General features: G+C 49.4%; 1 protein-coding gene across 1 annotated transcript in view; it reads left to right on the top strand.

Annotated features, from left to right (window-relative positions):
• COL27A1 (collagen type XXVII alpha 1 chain) overlaps nucleotides 1-13,100 on the top strand; it is a 151,831-nt gene that overhangs the window by 101,420 nt on the left and 37,311 nt on the right. The window contains exons 30-36 of the mRNA XM_026049328.1: nucleotides 7,389-7,442; nucleotides 8,038-8,082; nucleotides 8,247-8,291; nucleotides 8,520-8,573; nucleotides 9,445-9,498; nucleotides 11,637-11,690; nucleotides 12,646-12,699. Of these exons, the coding sequence (XP_025905113.1) occupies nucleotides 7,389-7,442; nucleotides 8,038-8,082; nucleotides 8,247-8,291; nucleotides 8,520-8,573; nucleotides 9,445-9,498; nucleotides 11,637-11,690; nucleotides 12,646-12,699 (360 nt within the window). The remainder of the gene's footprint in view (nucleotides 1-7,388; nucleotides 7,443-8,037; nucleotides 8,083-8,246; nucleotides 8,292-8,519; nucleotides 8,574-9,444; nucleotides 9,499-11,636; nucleotides 11,691-12,645; nucleotides 12,700-13,100) is intronic.

Below are 13,100 nucleotides of genomic sequence, written 5' to 3'. Positions count from 1 at the left end.
CAGCAAGGCGGTGAGCCTCTGGTACCGATGTCCTTAGGGTAATATCAAGATTGGAGCCCTTTGCTGTTCCTGCCTTTCAAACTCCCTGCCAAACCATTGTGTGGTGGAGTTCAGTTATGAGAGAGATGGGCACCAATCAGTGTTTTTGGGAGTCCCATTGATTCAATTTTCTCTGAATTTGCAAGGCAAAAGGACAGACATTCTTTTAATAAAACCATCAGAGTAGATATATATATATTTGTACTATAATTTTAGAGACTTCAGTAGATCTACTGTAGGAAGGGTGGCATTGTAAGGACCACCACAGTTCCCATCTAGAGGAGTTCTTGCTTCTGTATCTCTCTTGCATTTTCTTTCTTCCCCCTCCATACTCTCAGAAGACTTTCTAGACATGTAGGATTCTTTGTTTGCTCAGTCTGTCTACTGTTCAGACTCTCGGTTTTCTCAGGATGGGGAAATGATCCCCCCAAAATGTAATTTCAGACATTACCCTTTGCAACATTCTGTCTATCCCAGTTTACAAAAGGAACATAATTCAATTCAGAGTGGAAACATTAAGGCAGGCCCCACCAGATGTTTGTGGATTCCATGGGCTATGCTTGTGGATGCTTCGTTAAAGCAATTTCACTTTTGAAGAAAATGTAAATCACAAATATGGTTTTGATTTTAATGAACAATAGATTCTTTTGGGGGCCTGTATTTAAGATGTGATAGCTTTTGTGTTGTCAAGATATAAGTACAAATTTTAAGAAAACTCTTTAAAAATTGTAACTTTYTTTTCCATCATGACAAGGCAGGCGATGTTCCTTCCCTTGTCTGCTTAGCCCATCAAACTGATGCTGAACAAACTTTGTGAACCCAAGTAATTTTCCCCTGTCCTCTTCTCTAAGGACAGGAAACTTGGATATGTGACTCGCAGACTTGTTTCTCTCCATCCTTGTTCAGCATAGCACTTAGTCATGAGCTTAATGTTCAGCTAATGATAGTTATGCACATGTTTAAACCTAATTTTTTAACTGAATCCAGGTTTAAATTTGGAGACGGCTGATGCTGCCAGTGCCTCCTCTTGTGCATTTCTTGCTCTCCCTGCACGCACTGTCCCTGTACAGAAATCCTGCAAGCTGATTTCCCACCAAAGTGTTYGAAAATCTTCCTTGGAGAGAAGGCAGGAGATCCCTGTCCCCAAGGGCAGCAGGATAGCTGGCACACGACCATGAGGAGAACTTTGGATTGCTTCTGGTTGGAAACATGACTCCATTTTATGTTCTCTAGAACTGATTTACCCTGGCRAAGTGCAGCACATAACTGAAGGCACCGTGTTTGTTGGACGGTATTGCTGAGGGTGCTCACACTCAGGCAAGACTGGTGGGTGATGCAGGAGTGAGGAGCCTCCTGATGTTTGGCAGCGTTCATGAGGGTGTCTTTCTTCACAAAAGTTGGCTCTCATCCCCACCTATTGCTGCTTCACAGCTTCCATRAGTCTTTGCTCAAAACAGTCTTCCCAGTGACAGCCTCCAAGTCTATGAGCTACTGAAGACTCCTCCTCGCACCAGCAGTGCTACCTCCCAGACACTCCAGGACAGTGCCAGGGAAAACAAATCATACTTGCAAATGAATCATCCAAGCAGAGCGTTAACAATATATTCAAAACCTCATTTTATTAATCAGCTCCTCACATCAGGAACAGGCATGGCCTCCAGCATCTCTGACATGAGCTCAGCACATACTGACTGAGAATCCCCACATAAGGCCAAATATCCACCAGAGCCACAATTGTACCATGCACATCGCAAAGCCCCACCTGAAATCTTTCCAACTACGCTGTTCTGTCCTTCTGGACAAGGTGCTGTCAATATTTCTGGGATTTAATCTTCTTGCTGGAAGGGATGCTATGAACTGGCTCAGATGATTCAGAAGAGCTTTTCAAAGCCCTTAAACATATTTCTGTCTTCCCTTGCGCTGACTAGTCATCAAGTTCTTCCATAAACTGTTGTGCAGATAGAGCCTGTGAGACAAGATAACGCGTGCACATCTGCCCTCTCACCCATCTTCCATTCTGTCTGGGTGCGAGACCGCTGCCTGTCTGACACAAGGTGTGGTGCTTTGCAGCCTCACTGCAAGGATTTGCAAACTTGAGGAATTTGTGAAGTGCTGTTATCTAGGCATACCTGAAATTAGTTGCCTATGCTGGGATGATTGAGAGAGTGTTCATGGAGAAAAAGCAGAGGTGTATTTCTTCCTCACAGGGATCTTTCTGATTGACTGAGAAAACATTAGAAGTGTTTAAGACAAAGTTAGCTACAGGTTACTCAGATCATGGAAGTGAGCGAGTTATATTGGAAGACAGAGTCCCCTAAATTCCTTTAAGCAAAGGAAATGATTTTGATTTCCCATGCCCTATGTATTGCATCCTTTGGATTATCTCGGTGCAGTTTCTGTAAGGTATCTTTGTTCCTTATTAGGCATTTCCAAGCAAGAAAGCTATATTAGGACTTTAAATTCAGACACTGAAACCTCAGACTTAGTGTGTCTGAATCCATTTGACCACTTCATGTGTTGAACATGCCGAAAGGACAAGGACGTGGCCAGCGCAGAGGTCTGTAGAAAGGAGCTGTTGACTGCTTGTTTGTGCTCCTGGTATTTCATGGGTTGCTACTCCCTCCCTTTAAGCTCTGTATCCTGTATCCCTTTCAACAGGGATACAGGGAAAGTGCAACAYTGCTTTGTGGCAACACCACATGGAGTATTTAGCTCTATCCTGCAGGAATGTTATCCACGTTAGCATTAGGGAATGCCTCTCCTGACTTATGGGGAGCAGTAATAAACCTAAGCTGCGTACCCTGGAGCAGAATTCCCCTATGCGAGATAAGATGTTCGCATCTAGCCAACACGGGAACTGTGTTTAGTCTAGGATTGCTGATAGTTCTGCACAGTAGTGCAGGTCTCTGCGGGCTAGGTCTGTCTATTTGCCAATATTACTGCACTGTGGCCTGTTTTGCTGCCGTTCCTGGAACCTACATTTAAAAGAGACTGGTCATTACAGGGGCGGAATGTGACTGCAGGTGAGACTTGCAAGGTCCAGCACTGACCTTCTGCTATGTGGCTCAGTAGGGACCCATGCAGGGATTACAGAGAGAAGGGTGCCCACAGAGGGCACTRAAACTAGAACTTAAGAAGTGCAGGAGCATGACAGTGCAGGGCTTTGCACAGYCTTGAGAGTCTCTCTTCTTGTGCCTTTAGGAAGGTTACACCGAGGTGGAAATAGCAATGCCTTTYGGTTACACGTTCATATCCAATTTGGGTGAAGCAGGTTCTCAAACACGCCATCAACCACAGACCTGTAATCCCCCAGCTGCCTGTGTGCACAGGGGAGGTCAGATCTTGATTTAACTCTCCTTTATTCCTGTTTACTTTGCAAAGCTTCTCATAGCTTGCACTGTTTGTACAGGCCTGGCCCAGCGGGACCTTTCATGAGCTGCATAACAGCCTTAGAAATACTAACATGAGCTGGAGAGAAAAAAAAACATCCCAGCAGTGATAACCCCCTGTTTTTTTTTTTTCTTTTTTGCCCCAATCTCTTTACTCACTCTTCAGATGGGTCTGTGCAGTGGGTGCCCTTAGGGCCTCAGTCCCCGAGAGGACCCTGCACACGCACCCTGTCCCTCAGCCGTGCTCCGTGCAGGCATGCCCGGATGGCCAGTCAGTTTGGAAGCCCCAAGAACACCAGGGGGGTCAGGGGAGAGGGGCCAAGAACTGGGGTCCGCAGGAGAGACGCATCGGGCTGCTCATGGCAGCACCGGCATGGGACGCTCCTTGGAGTGCCGCCAGGACCTCGCTCATCTCTAACTGGCTTTGTCAGTCAACGGGCGTTTAAAAGATTTAACTAATTGGCTAAACGCAGCCTTTCCTGTCAGGCTGGATTAGGGGAAGGCTTTGTCCTGGGTCCTAGCCCAGGAGGCTGGGGAAGATGAAGCCTGCAGCACACGCTGTTGAGTGCAGGGTTGCTCTCTCCTCCTTCAGCGGGCCGCTGCCGAGACGTGCTGTGATGGGATTAGCCAGGTGACCGCTGTGAAGGGGACTGCCCTGGCAGATCCTGCCATGCTGGTGACAGGGCCCTGCTGGAGGACACGCGGATACTGCAAACACTGCCCAGGCAGCCCTCGCAGGCCGGGCCATGGGGAGCGCAGGCCTTTGCCGCCCTTGCTGCCTCCATMCTCTCCAGAGAGATCCAGCACCGCTGACAGAGACTGGGGAGACAGTCTGTCCACGCAAACAGAGCACAGCTGGATGGGCTCACCTTGGCTTTCCTCCCTCACACTCCTAYGTGCCCCTTGAGAAGCCCTGGTGCTGGAGGAGAGTGGCGGTTCCTCACGTTCGGAGGCTGTGCTCAGCACGGCCCTGCGTGGCCTCGGGTAGCTGCTGCTGTGAAATGGCTGTGGTGCCCAGCCCAGGCCAGGAGGAGAGCGCAGGGCCTGCCTACCTGGATCACTCCTTGGACTGACCCATTTGTCTCTCAGGGTTTGCTTCCACACTGTGTCTTTCCTTATGGGGAGTTCATCRTGTGCTTTTCTGTGCACGTGTTGGGAAGAAAACCAGTATGGGTTGGTTTGCACACACATCCCCCTTTGCATCACAGCAGGATCCATCCTGGAACAGACACCTCTTCCCAGGTCATTACAGCTGCTTTCGCATCCTGCTTCCCTCTGTTCCCTGCTCTCTGCTCCTGTAACACAAGGAAAAAGCTATTGAATCCCTCCCCTCTGCACTTCTCTGTGACAAACAGGTCACACCATCATCTTGGATAGTGAAGACGTAATTGCACAAATATCTGAAGAGCTGAAGAAGGGAACAGCTTGTTTTCCTTTGCCATTACAGGGAGGACAATTTGCAAGATTCAGGCATATTCAGGGATACTCTGGGTGACAGTTAAGAGCTTTCAGACAGAACAAAATGTCTCAAGTCGTCTGTCAAGAGGTGGTCTGTCCTTTGCTGCCTGWTTTCTGTCAGCAAAGATGCAGGTAGCTCTGCTGCTGCCTTGGGGCCAAGCAGAGGGAYAGCTGAGCTGCCCCCTCCTCTGCTCTGGCAGCCCAGTGCCCAGCTTGGGCAGGTCTCTGTGGTGCTTCACACGGTTGCTGGGTCTCTACGAGGCTGCAGACGGCTCCAGAAGTGCTCCGAGCACTGTTCTCCCACTGCTCTCATTTACAGATCTCTCTGGCTTGAAGCCCTCAGCACCCCAGTTATTAAATGGCCACTGTTGTACARCGTTGTTCTTCGAGGTCTACACGGGTGTTGATTAACAGAACATCACTGGTCCTTGCTGCTCTTTGGCTTAGTGGCTGGCAGGAGCYGGGGCTTTCAGGTTTTAAGGCTGCTGAGAGCGACCATTATGTTGGTGTAGCAAAGCATCGATCCATGTCACACTGCATCTGGTTGTGCCGTTCCCGTCTGGTGCACGGTCCCGCTCTGTGCATTTGTCTTGGAGACCGGGCTGAGTGCTCTGCAGCGCCATTTCTTACTGGCACGCGATACAGGCTTGTGGTTATTTCATCTCTGGTACGCTCAGCAGCACAGGGCTTTGCCAAGCACAGTAGAAGTTTTTGCTTTATTTTATATTGACGGTGTTTGTCCACTGGAATAATTTGGCTGTGTTTCCTATACATCTTCTGCTATTACACTGCCTTTCTTTGTGAGTCTCCCTCTTTGACTGTCGTAGCAGAGTTGCTTTTCTAACTCACTGGCTCCCTAACCCTGTTATTACTTTTGGCACTCAGTGTGCATCCCGATTAAGCACATTGGCTCTCGTTTTCTCTATTTCCACATTGGCCTGCTGTCTGAATTCCTCTTACCATTACATTCTAGCACTGCTCTGTGTTATTATTTATTATTTATATTGCAGTAGCGCCTTAGAGTCCCAACTGAGATCTTGGCCTGATTATGAACGTCAATACAGCCTTCTAATATGCCCTTTTTCTACTGCTCTGCTTCTCTTGACTATGGCTCCCTTCGATGTCTGACAGTGTCGCAGACTGTTTTCTGGGATTCAGAAAGTCCGGAGGGGTTTGTGTTCGGCTCTTTTGAGATCAGTTTGAAAGCTAAGGGACACAGTTACTCACTCTTCTAGACCGGGGGCTCTCCTTGACTTTCTGCCTCTGGAAGAACAAGCATGCCCCTTCGCTGAGGATCCCTGAGCTGTGCCATGACTTGCTCCATTTTCACCATCCAGCACTTGCAGCCTGTGCTCCTGGTGACTGGGCTGGCAGAAGCGTGCACCCATCCACCTGGTGAGGCTCATGCGTGGAGCCAGACACATGCATGCACCCAGGTGCAGATGCCTGCTACATGACCATACTTGCCAAAGTGGCACAGCCAGGCACTCTCCTCCCCAACATGCATATGCATGAGCACCTGGCCTGATTCATACAGCAGCCAGCTCCTTAAATAGCAGGTAACTATAACTGCAGGCTTGCCAGGAAATCTGTGTAGCTCTCTGTGTGCAGCTTGAGGCCCCAAATGGTTGTTAATGTGCTGTAGAGTGGGGGAACAGGCGCAYGCCTTTCTGTGTAGCTTGTAGTTTTATCAGCTTGATCATGATCATGAGACAATGTGGTAGGCCAAGGGTTAAGAGTAGGGATAGCTGGAAAAGCTGGATTTCTAGGGAGGAAGTCAGTGGATACCAATAGTGCTACAACTGTGAGTCCATGCATAGCAAAACTGTTGTTTAAGGTCTGAAAACAAAGCTGTTCCTGGCCTGCCTTTCTCCTCTGGCTTTGGTTTGGGAATGGTAATTGATTTAGCAGGTATRAAGAGTTGTTTTTTTGTTGCACGGTGGGAAAAGTTAAGAAACAAAACAAAACGAAGCATAGTAGTGCTCTTGTGAGCGTGGGCCCAAGCTGCCATGCACAGCCCAGCTAGGCTTTACCAGGACTGCTCGCACAGGTTTCTTGGTTTCTAAAGCTAGGGTGACTGCCGTTGCAGGTGAACTGTGTGCAGAAAGCCTGCAGAGAGAAGGCTTAGCCCAAGTGAGCAGAGGCACCAAAACTCCACCCTCAGCTTGTAAAGCACTAGTGTCCCAGGGCAGAAGTGCAAGGCCAGCTAAGGCTGTTGAGGCTGGAGCTGTCGCCAAGCAGGATTCTCACCACCCATCTCCTTGTGCAAACCATGCTCTTCACTGGGCAAGAAGTACATGATGGGTCACCAGGGCAGGAGGTCTGGGAACCAGACAGAGAGCTGATGTCCCCTGGGAAGGTGGAAGGGATCAGACTGCAGCAAAAGAGCTGAGATCCCATCCACACCAAGATCCCAACCCACTGTGCAAGAGACACCTGCTTCTTGCACTGACAGACTCTCTTCCCCTTTATTATTTTTTCATCTCTTTTGCCTTTTCCCAGGGTGACAGAGGACCTGATGGGCCAGTAGGCGAACCAGGATCACGAGGTGTCAAGGTAAGAGTAGTCAGATGGCCAGGTTGGCTGAAACTGCTCTTAGCTATGTTGTAAAAGACGYCTGGACAGGATTGAAGGCATGTGTTCCTTCAAGAATAGGGCAGGTTCAGTGTTTCTGTGAGGACCAGGCACCACAGCAGGTCCACTCTGCAGCAGGAGCAGAGCCTGTCCACAGAGACATCAAGTCCTTTGCTACTGAGATCTAGACCCCCAAACACAGAGGCATGCATAGATGTCACTGAGCTTCTGCTAAAGTAATGGGGTCTTCCACAGGCAAGAGAGTACCTTAGCTGGCAGTGAGTGCCCCGAACTGTTATCTCTGAATTTCACACAGAAATCCTACCAATTTAACATGACTGGTAAAACATGACCCTATCAAATGCATCTTTGTGCTGATGGACCTCCTGTTAGTTAGATTAGGATGAGAAAAAAAAGCACATGGTAGGGACTGCCTGGGGCAAAGATAGCCTGCCAGATAGCTGCCCAAGCAGACTCCTGCTGCATGGCAGCCTCCAGGATAGGTATCTGGGAGAAGAGCATCATCAACACAGTTCATAGTTCTGCCAACGTCTCTCCCTCTGTTTTTCTTTCACAGGGACGTCCAGGGGAACCTGGCAAACTGGGGCCAGATGGGCAGCAGGTATGTCCCCTGTGAGAGCTGGTGCATGCCCAGGCTGGCATGGTGTCAGACCCCACTGCGGGTACCACACATACACAACACCCAGGGAATTGCAGTGTCTCCTGGCCAACGTGACACAGGTGACACATTCCCAACATCTAATCACTGTAATTGTGTGGTTGCAGGGGAAAATAGGAGAGACTGGGGAGACAGGATCACGTGGCTTCCCRGTAAGTGTTCATCCCTTCTGCTTCCTTTTGTATTGTTGGTTTCACTGCACTCCGTAAACTTTGGATCCATGATCCAACTGAAAAAAACTTGGATAATGTCTCATTATCCARTGTCTCATGTCTCTGCTCCATTTACTGGAGTATTTGCAATGCATGTTATGTTCTGAGAGGCATGGAAGATTGCTACAGGGTTGGAGCTGACCTTGGTATGTTTATTTTTTTTTCCAGGGTATCCAAGGACCTTCTGGACCTCCAGGAGCAAAAGGGGCTCCAGGCGACCCGGCAAGTGTCTCACCACTCTCTCTTCATCTGCTCTCCCCCAGCACACAGGCAGACACGTTATTCATATATATATATATATATATATATGTATATGTATATATATGAGTGTGTATGTATATATATATATGTATGTGTGTGTGTGTATTTTCTCTATCTGGCTCTCCCCCCCTGTCTAGTCTCACTCCTGGCTTCTCTGTCCCTGCCAACTCCAGCATGGTCAGAGATGTGAAAGATCTGGCTGCGGTCCTAGGAGACTGTAGGAAAGAAAAGGAGGAAAGAAAAGATCAGATCCCTGGAAAGCAAAAAGAAGTCATGGATAAACCAGGGAGAGCATAGGATGCAGCCTGGACTGTAATTCTTAAGGGAAGAAAGGCCAGGTTGGGGCTGGGAAAGGGTTAGATGCAATAGGAAGGGTTGGGCTTGGCTGATAGGKCTTAAGAGGGACCAGGACAAAGGCTGATGGAGTCAGAACTGGAGCCTAATGGAGCCTGCAGGATTGAGGAGATCTGGGAGATGAACACGAGGACCTGAGAGAGCACCAAGAAGACCATCTGAGCAGAAGGACGTGTCATCTGCTCTCTGTGGCTGTGTGAACTGACCTGGACTGTAAAGGGAAGAGGAAACATTAGACATTTTCAAGTTACAATTCTTTCAGGTTGAAGTGAGCAAGATCAAGGGCTTTCTGAGYGGTTGTTTATCTGTTAAGGTGCCCCCTTGTCTACCCCTCTGGAGCTCACTGACTGTCTCTTGCACACTGTGTAGGTCCACTGTGACAGGAGAGAAGCAGTGTTTCATTTTACAGGCCACAGAAGTCAGCCTTTCAGAAATGAAAACAGTTGTATGAAGAGAGTCTTGTGTTTCTGTTTTTCAGGGACCACAAGGACCGCAGGGGCCACCTGGACCTTTGGGAGAAATTGGGCATAAGGTAGGTCTGATCTTTGTTCCCATTTCTTCTCCCCTCACACCAAGAGTGGCAGGACAGGAGGGACAAGTAAGGGTGCAGAGGCATACCCCTCTGCACCCCATGGACACGAACAGGAAGGATTTCCCACGGGTCGACTTCCAAAGCAAACAGCCAAAATCAGAAATCTGAGGCTCACTTTCATCAAAAGCAGACCATAGAATCCCCATTGGCACATGAGCAGACCCGTCTCCATAACAAGAGAAGTGTTTCAAAGCTGACCACACTCACAAGCGTGTCGCAAGCCCCCGATGTGCCAGAGACCACATTTCCATACCGCGGTGCAGAGCTGAGCACAAACGCAGCAGCAATTCAGGCTTGAAAATGGTCTTTTCTCTCCCTCTCCTTGCTGCTGCCATCATGATCCGACACGGTTTTGTCAGCCAGCTCGGCAGTCCCGTGCAGGTAGCTGTGGCCAGCGGAGGAGCCTCAGAGAAATGCCTTTGCTGCTGGCCCAGGTTTTTTGATTTGTTGTTGCCAWGAAGCAATGGCACAAACACACCCGTGGCAGGAGCAGTTGTCAAACAGTGCCCTGTGGACTGCGGGAGGTGCTTCCATGAGTTCCCCCTGGCTATTCTGCAGGCTCAGGTTGATTTGACCTTCTTATAGTCCTGATCAAATCTACCAGTTCTCCTTGTGAGGCTCCCCTCTCTAGRTTGTGATGTTTCATTTGGTTGTGAAAACAGCAACGAAGGTGCCTTTTAATGTAGTCCACTGCAAACGCATGAGTCACGAAAGTTTCCATTCTCATAGCTGCTAGACTGCATGGAGCACACTCTCGGCGTGGTAAACCACACTGGGGAGCTGGAAARCTCCTACCGAGCCACTTTCGATGTTTCCAACCAAGAAAATACAGAGGTTTATTCAAATCCATCTCTCCTCCAGGAGCCTTTCCCTGCACTGGCACCACTGGAGAAACCAAAGCAAGATCTTTTGCTTTCACTGGAGCGTGAATTTTCTCATTGCCTGACTTGACCACTTGTTGGTAAACCCAGCATGCATCCAGCTTCCTCCTCAGCCTAATTCATCTCAGCAAGCTAGGAGCTGGCTTTATTCTTTGAGCAGCTGGGTACTCCCATGACTATGTGCTCTTGTTTCCTTTCTTCTTAGTTGCAAAGAGTTGCAAATAAGCCGCTCAGATCCTGTAAAGACAAACTTTTCTGTCCCATCGTTAGTCTTCTTTTACAGATTCTCATTCCCCATCCTTTCCTGGAGGTGGTAGAAAATGTACAAAGATTCATTTTTTGTAGTACCAAAGATGTTTAAATAAAGTGACCCTACTATTGCAAGCTTAGCAGCATCAGGGCACATACTAAGAACAATCTGTGGGGTCGTTTTTTCATCCTGTCTCTTCCCACCCTGTTCCCCGTAATTTTCTGGATCAGGTATATATCTGTGGCTATCTGGAGGATGCTGAGTYCCCTGTGCATCAGGATGTATGCTCAGATGGACAAGACTTAGTCAAGTAGCTGCTGTTTTTTCAGCTAGTACAGCCTAGTGATGGGCCAGGGTTTCTAATCTGGGTTTCTAATCCTAGCCCTGTTCTTGGTGCTGGATGTTTGGTGGCCCATCCAGCCAGGGCAAGTGGGTGCTGGATGTCACTGTATTGGGTCATGTTGGTCTGAGGAAGCAAGCCAAGGACAGCAAGCACACAGCTGAACAGTTTTGTTACCCGCTCTAATAGCCAGCCCGCTGAGCCCTTACGAGTGCCTTTCAAGTCTAATCACGTAGCTCTTCCTGCCCTCCCTAACTAGCGCCAACACTGCTCCCCAGCGTGGCTTCTAACCCCAGCAAGCAGAGGGGCTGCGAGGAATGAGAGGTGACTTGGTAGAAGGAGGTTGCAGCAGGCCTGGGGAGAGCGGCAGTGTGAGAGATGAGCCCAGCCCTCGCAGGAAGGGACACCAGGGGTCCCTGACCCCCGTGATGYCCCATACCCTGGACCAGTGCCAGGGAGGTAACTACACTGCAGCGAGGGCTCCGTGCACCCAGGAGTGCTCTGCTGGAGGAATTATATCTTTGTTCTTGCCTTCTGCTTGGAAAGAAGAGGGTTGGAGGAGGTTTTCACCATCTTTCTTTTCTTTTTTTTTTTTTTTCCCCTCTAGGGACCCCCTGGCTCATTGGGACAACCTGGCCTTGCAGGTGAACCTGGCATGAAGGTAAGAAAAGCCCTTCATGCAACTTGTCTGTCAGGGCGGGGAGAAATAGGAGTCACTTCTGTCTCTCCTAGGAGAGGATAACCTTGTGAGTTCACCACTGAGCAGCCAAAGCAAGCAGTGTAATTACCCACAAAAAYCAAGTTTAAAAAAAGAAAAGAAAGAAAGGTTATCTTTAAGCTCTTGCTTACAAATTTCTGAGGCCTATCTCTGTGCCAGAGGAGGCATGCTGCTGGTGTGGGGAGAAGCACCGTTCCAGGGATCTGCTGCCTCCAGAGCTGGCGCAGAGCTTTGAAAATGCAGCTCGATTCTTTCCCAGGTGTGAAATGTGAGCAGTGAAGGGAGTCCTTGACCCAGAGACTTGATTGAAACAAGAAGGGTCTTGGGAAGGTCCCAAGTGTAAAAATATCCTCAGAGAAGATCCTGCTGCAGTTTGCAAGTCTTGGCTACCTGGGGACTGACCTGCTCGGATGGTTGTTGATGGGAAGGTGCCCCRCTCCAGAGCCATGAATGCACCTTCTTGTCCAAATGGAAAGGCCTTTAAAAAAAAACCTCTTTGTTTGAATAAGATCTCTGTGCTTAGCAGCTCAGAGGGAGTTTTATTTTATTCTGTCCCCCTCTCTGCTTCATTTGAAGGATCGCTCCTGTATGYAGAGCCTTTGAACAGGCTGTATTTGGGGATTAAATGCAATTTCCTCTGTGCTGTTCTTCCCTCCCCACCCCCACTGCCGTCCTTTGCCATGTTTTCCTTGGCAAACCTTCTGACGTTTCACTGGAGCTACTGTGTCTTTGGCGTCCTCATACTGCGCTAGTGTTTCGGCTCCTGTGCTCCTGGCTGCCCCTCGACGCCTTCGCTGCCTTCCCGGGAAGAGCACCAGGCATCCACAGTCCGTCTCCCCATTGAGGATTTGCCATCAGCAAGCAGTTTGTCCCCATGTCTGTGCTTCTTTCTTCTTAGGGCGATCCTGGACAGCTGGGAGTCCCTGGAGAGCAAGGCCTCATTGGTCAAAGAGTGAGTACAGTCCCTTTCCCGTTGAGCTCTGCCCTCTCACTCCCCTGTATCCCCATGATGCTGTTTTCCCCGTTTGCCCACAGCCTGGGCAAAGAAGCCCTGATGTGGGAATCCCGTAACCCTCCTGTCCCTTGGCCGGACAGGAATGCCTTCCTCCCAGGGTCTGTCAGTTTGAGCTCGCCCCCGTACATGAGCCGCTCTGATGCTGCAGAGCTAGTGGCTGTCACAGCCCCAGTCAGTCATCCGGGCAAGCAGCTGGAAATCCAAGGTCACGGGGAGCTCTGAAAATAGTTCAAGGGGAGATCTCCACATCCTGGCCGGTTCCTCACAACGAAGCAGTTGTGCAGGATGAGAAAGGCAGGCTCCCGCCCGCGGCCGCCGCTGGGCACGGCCCCTGCACA

Source organism: Nothoprocta perdicaria, unplaced genomic scaffold (assembly GCF_003342845.1).
Source record: "Nothoprocta perdicaria isolate Ctin4 unplaced genomic scaffold, notPer1 scaffold_6, whole genome shotgun sequence".
NCBI classification, from domain to species: domain Eukaryota; kingdom Metazoa; phylum Chordata; class Aves; order Tinamiformes; family Tinamidae; genus Nothoprocta; species Nothoprocta perdicaria.
This window is presented reverse-complemented; position numbering and strand designations above follow the sequence as displayed.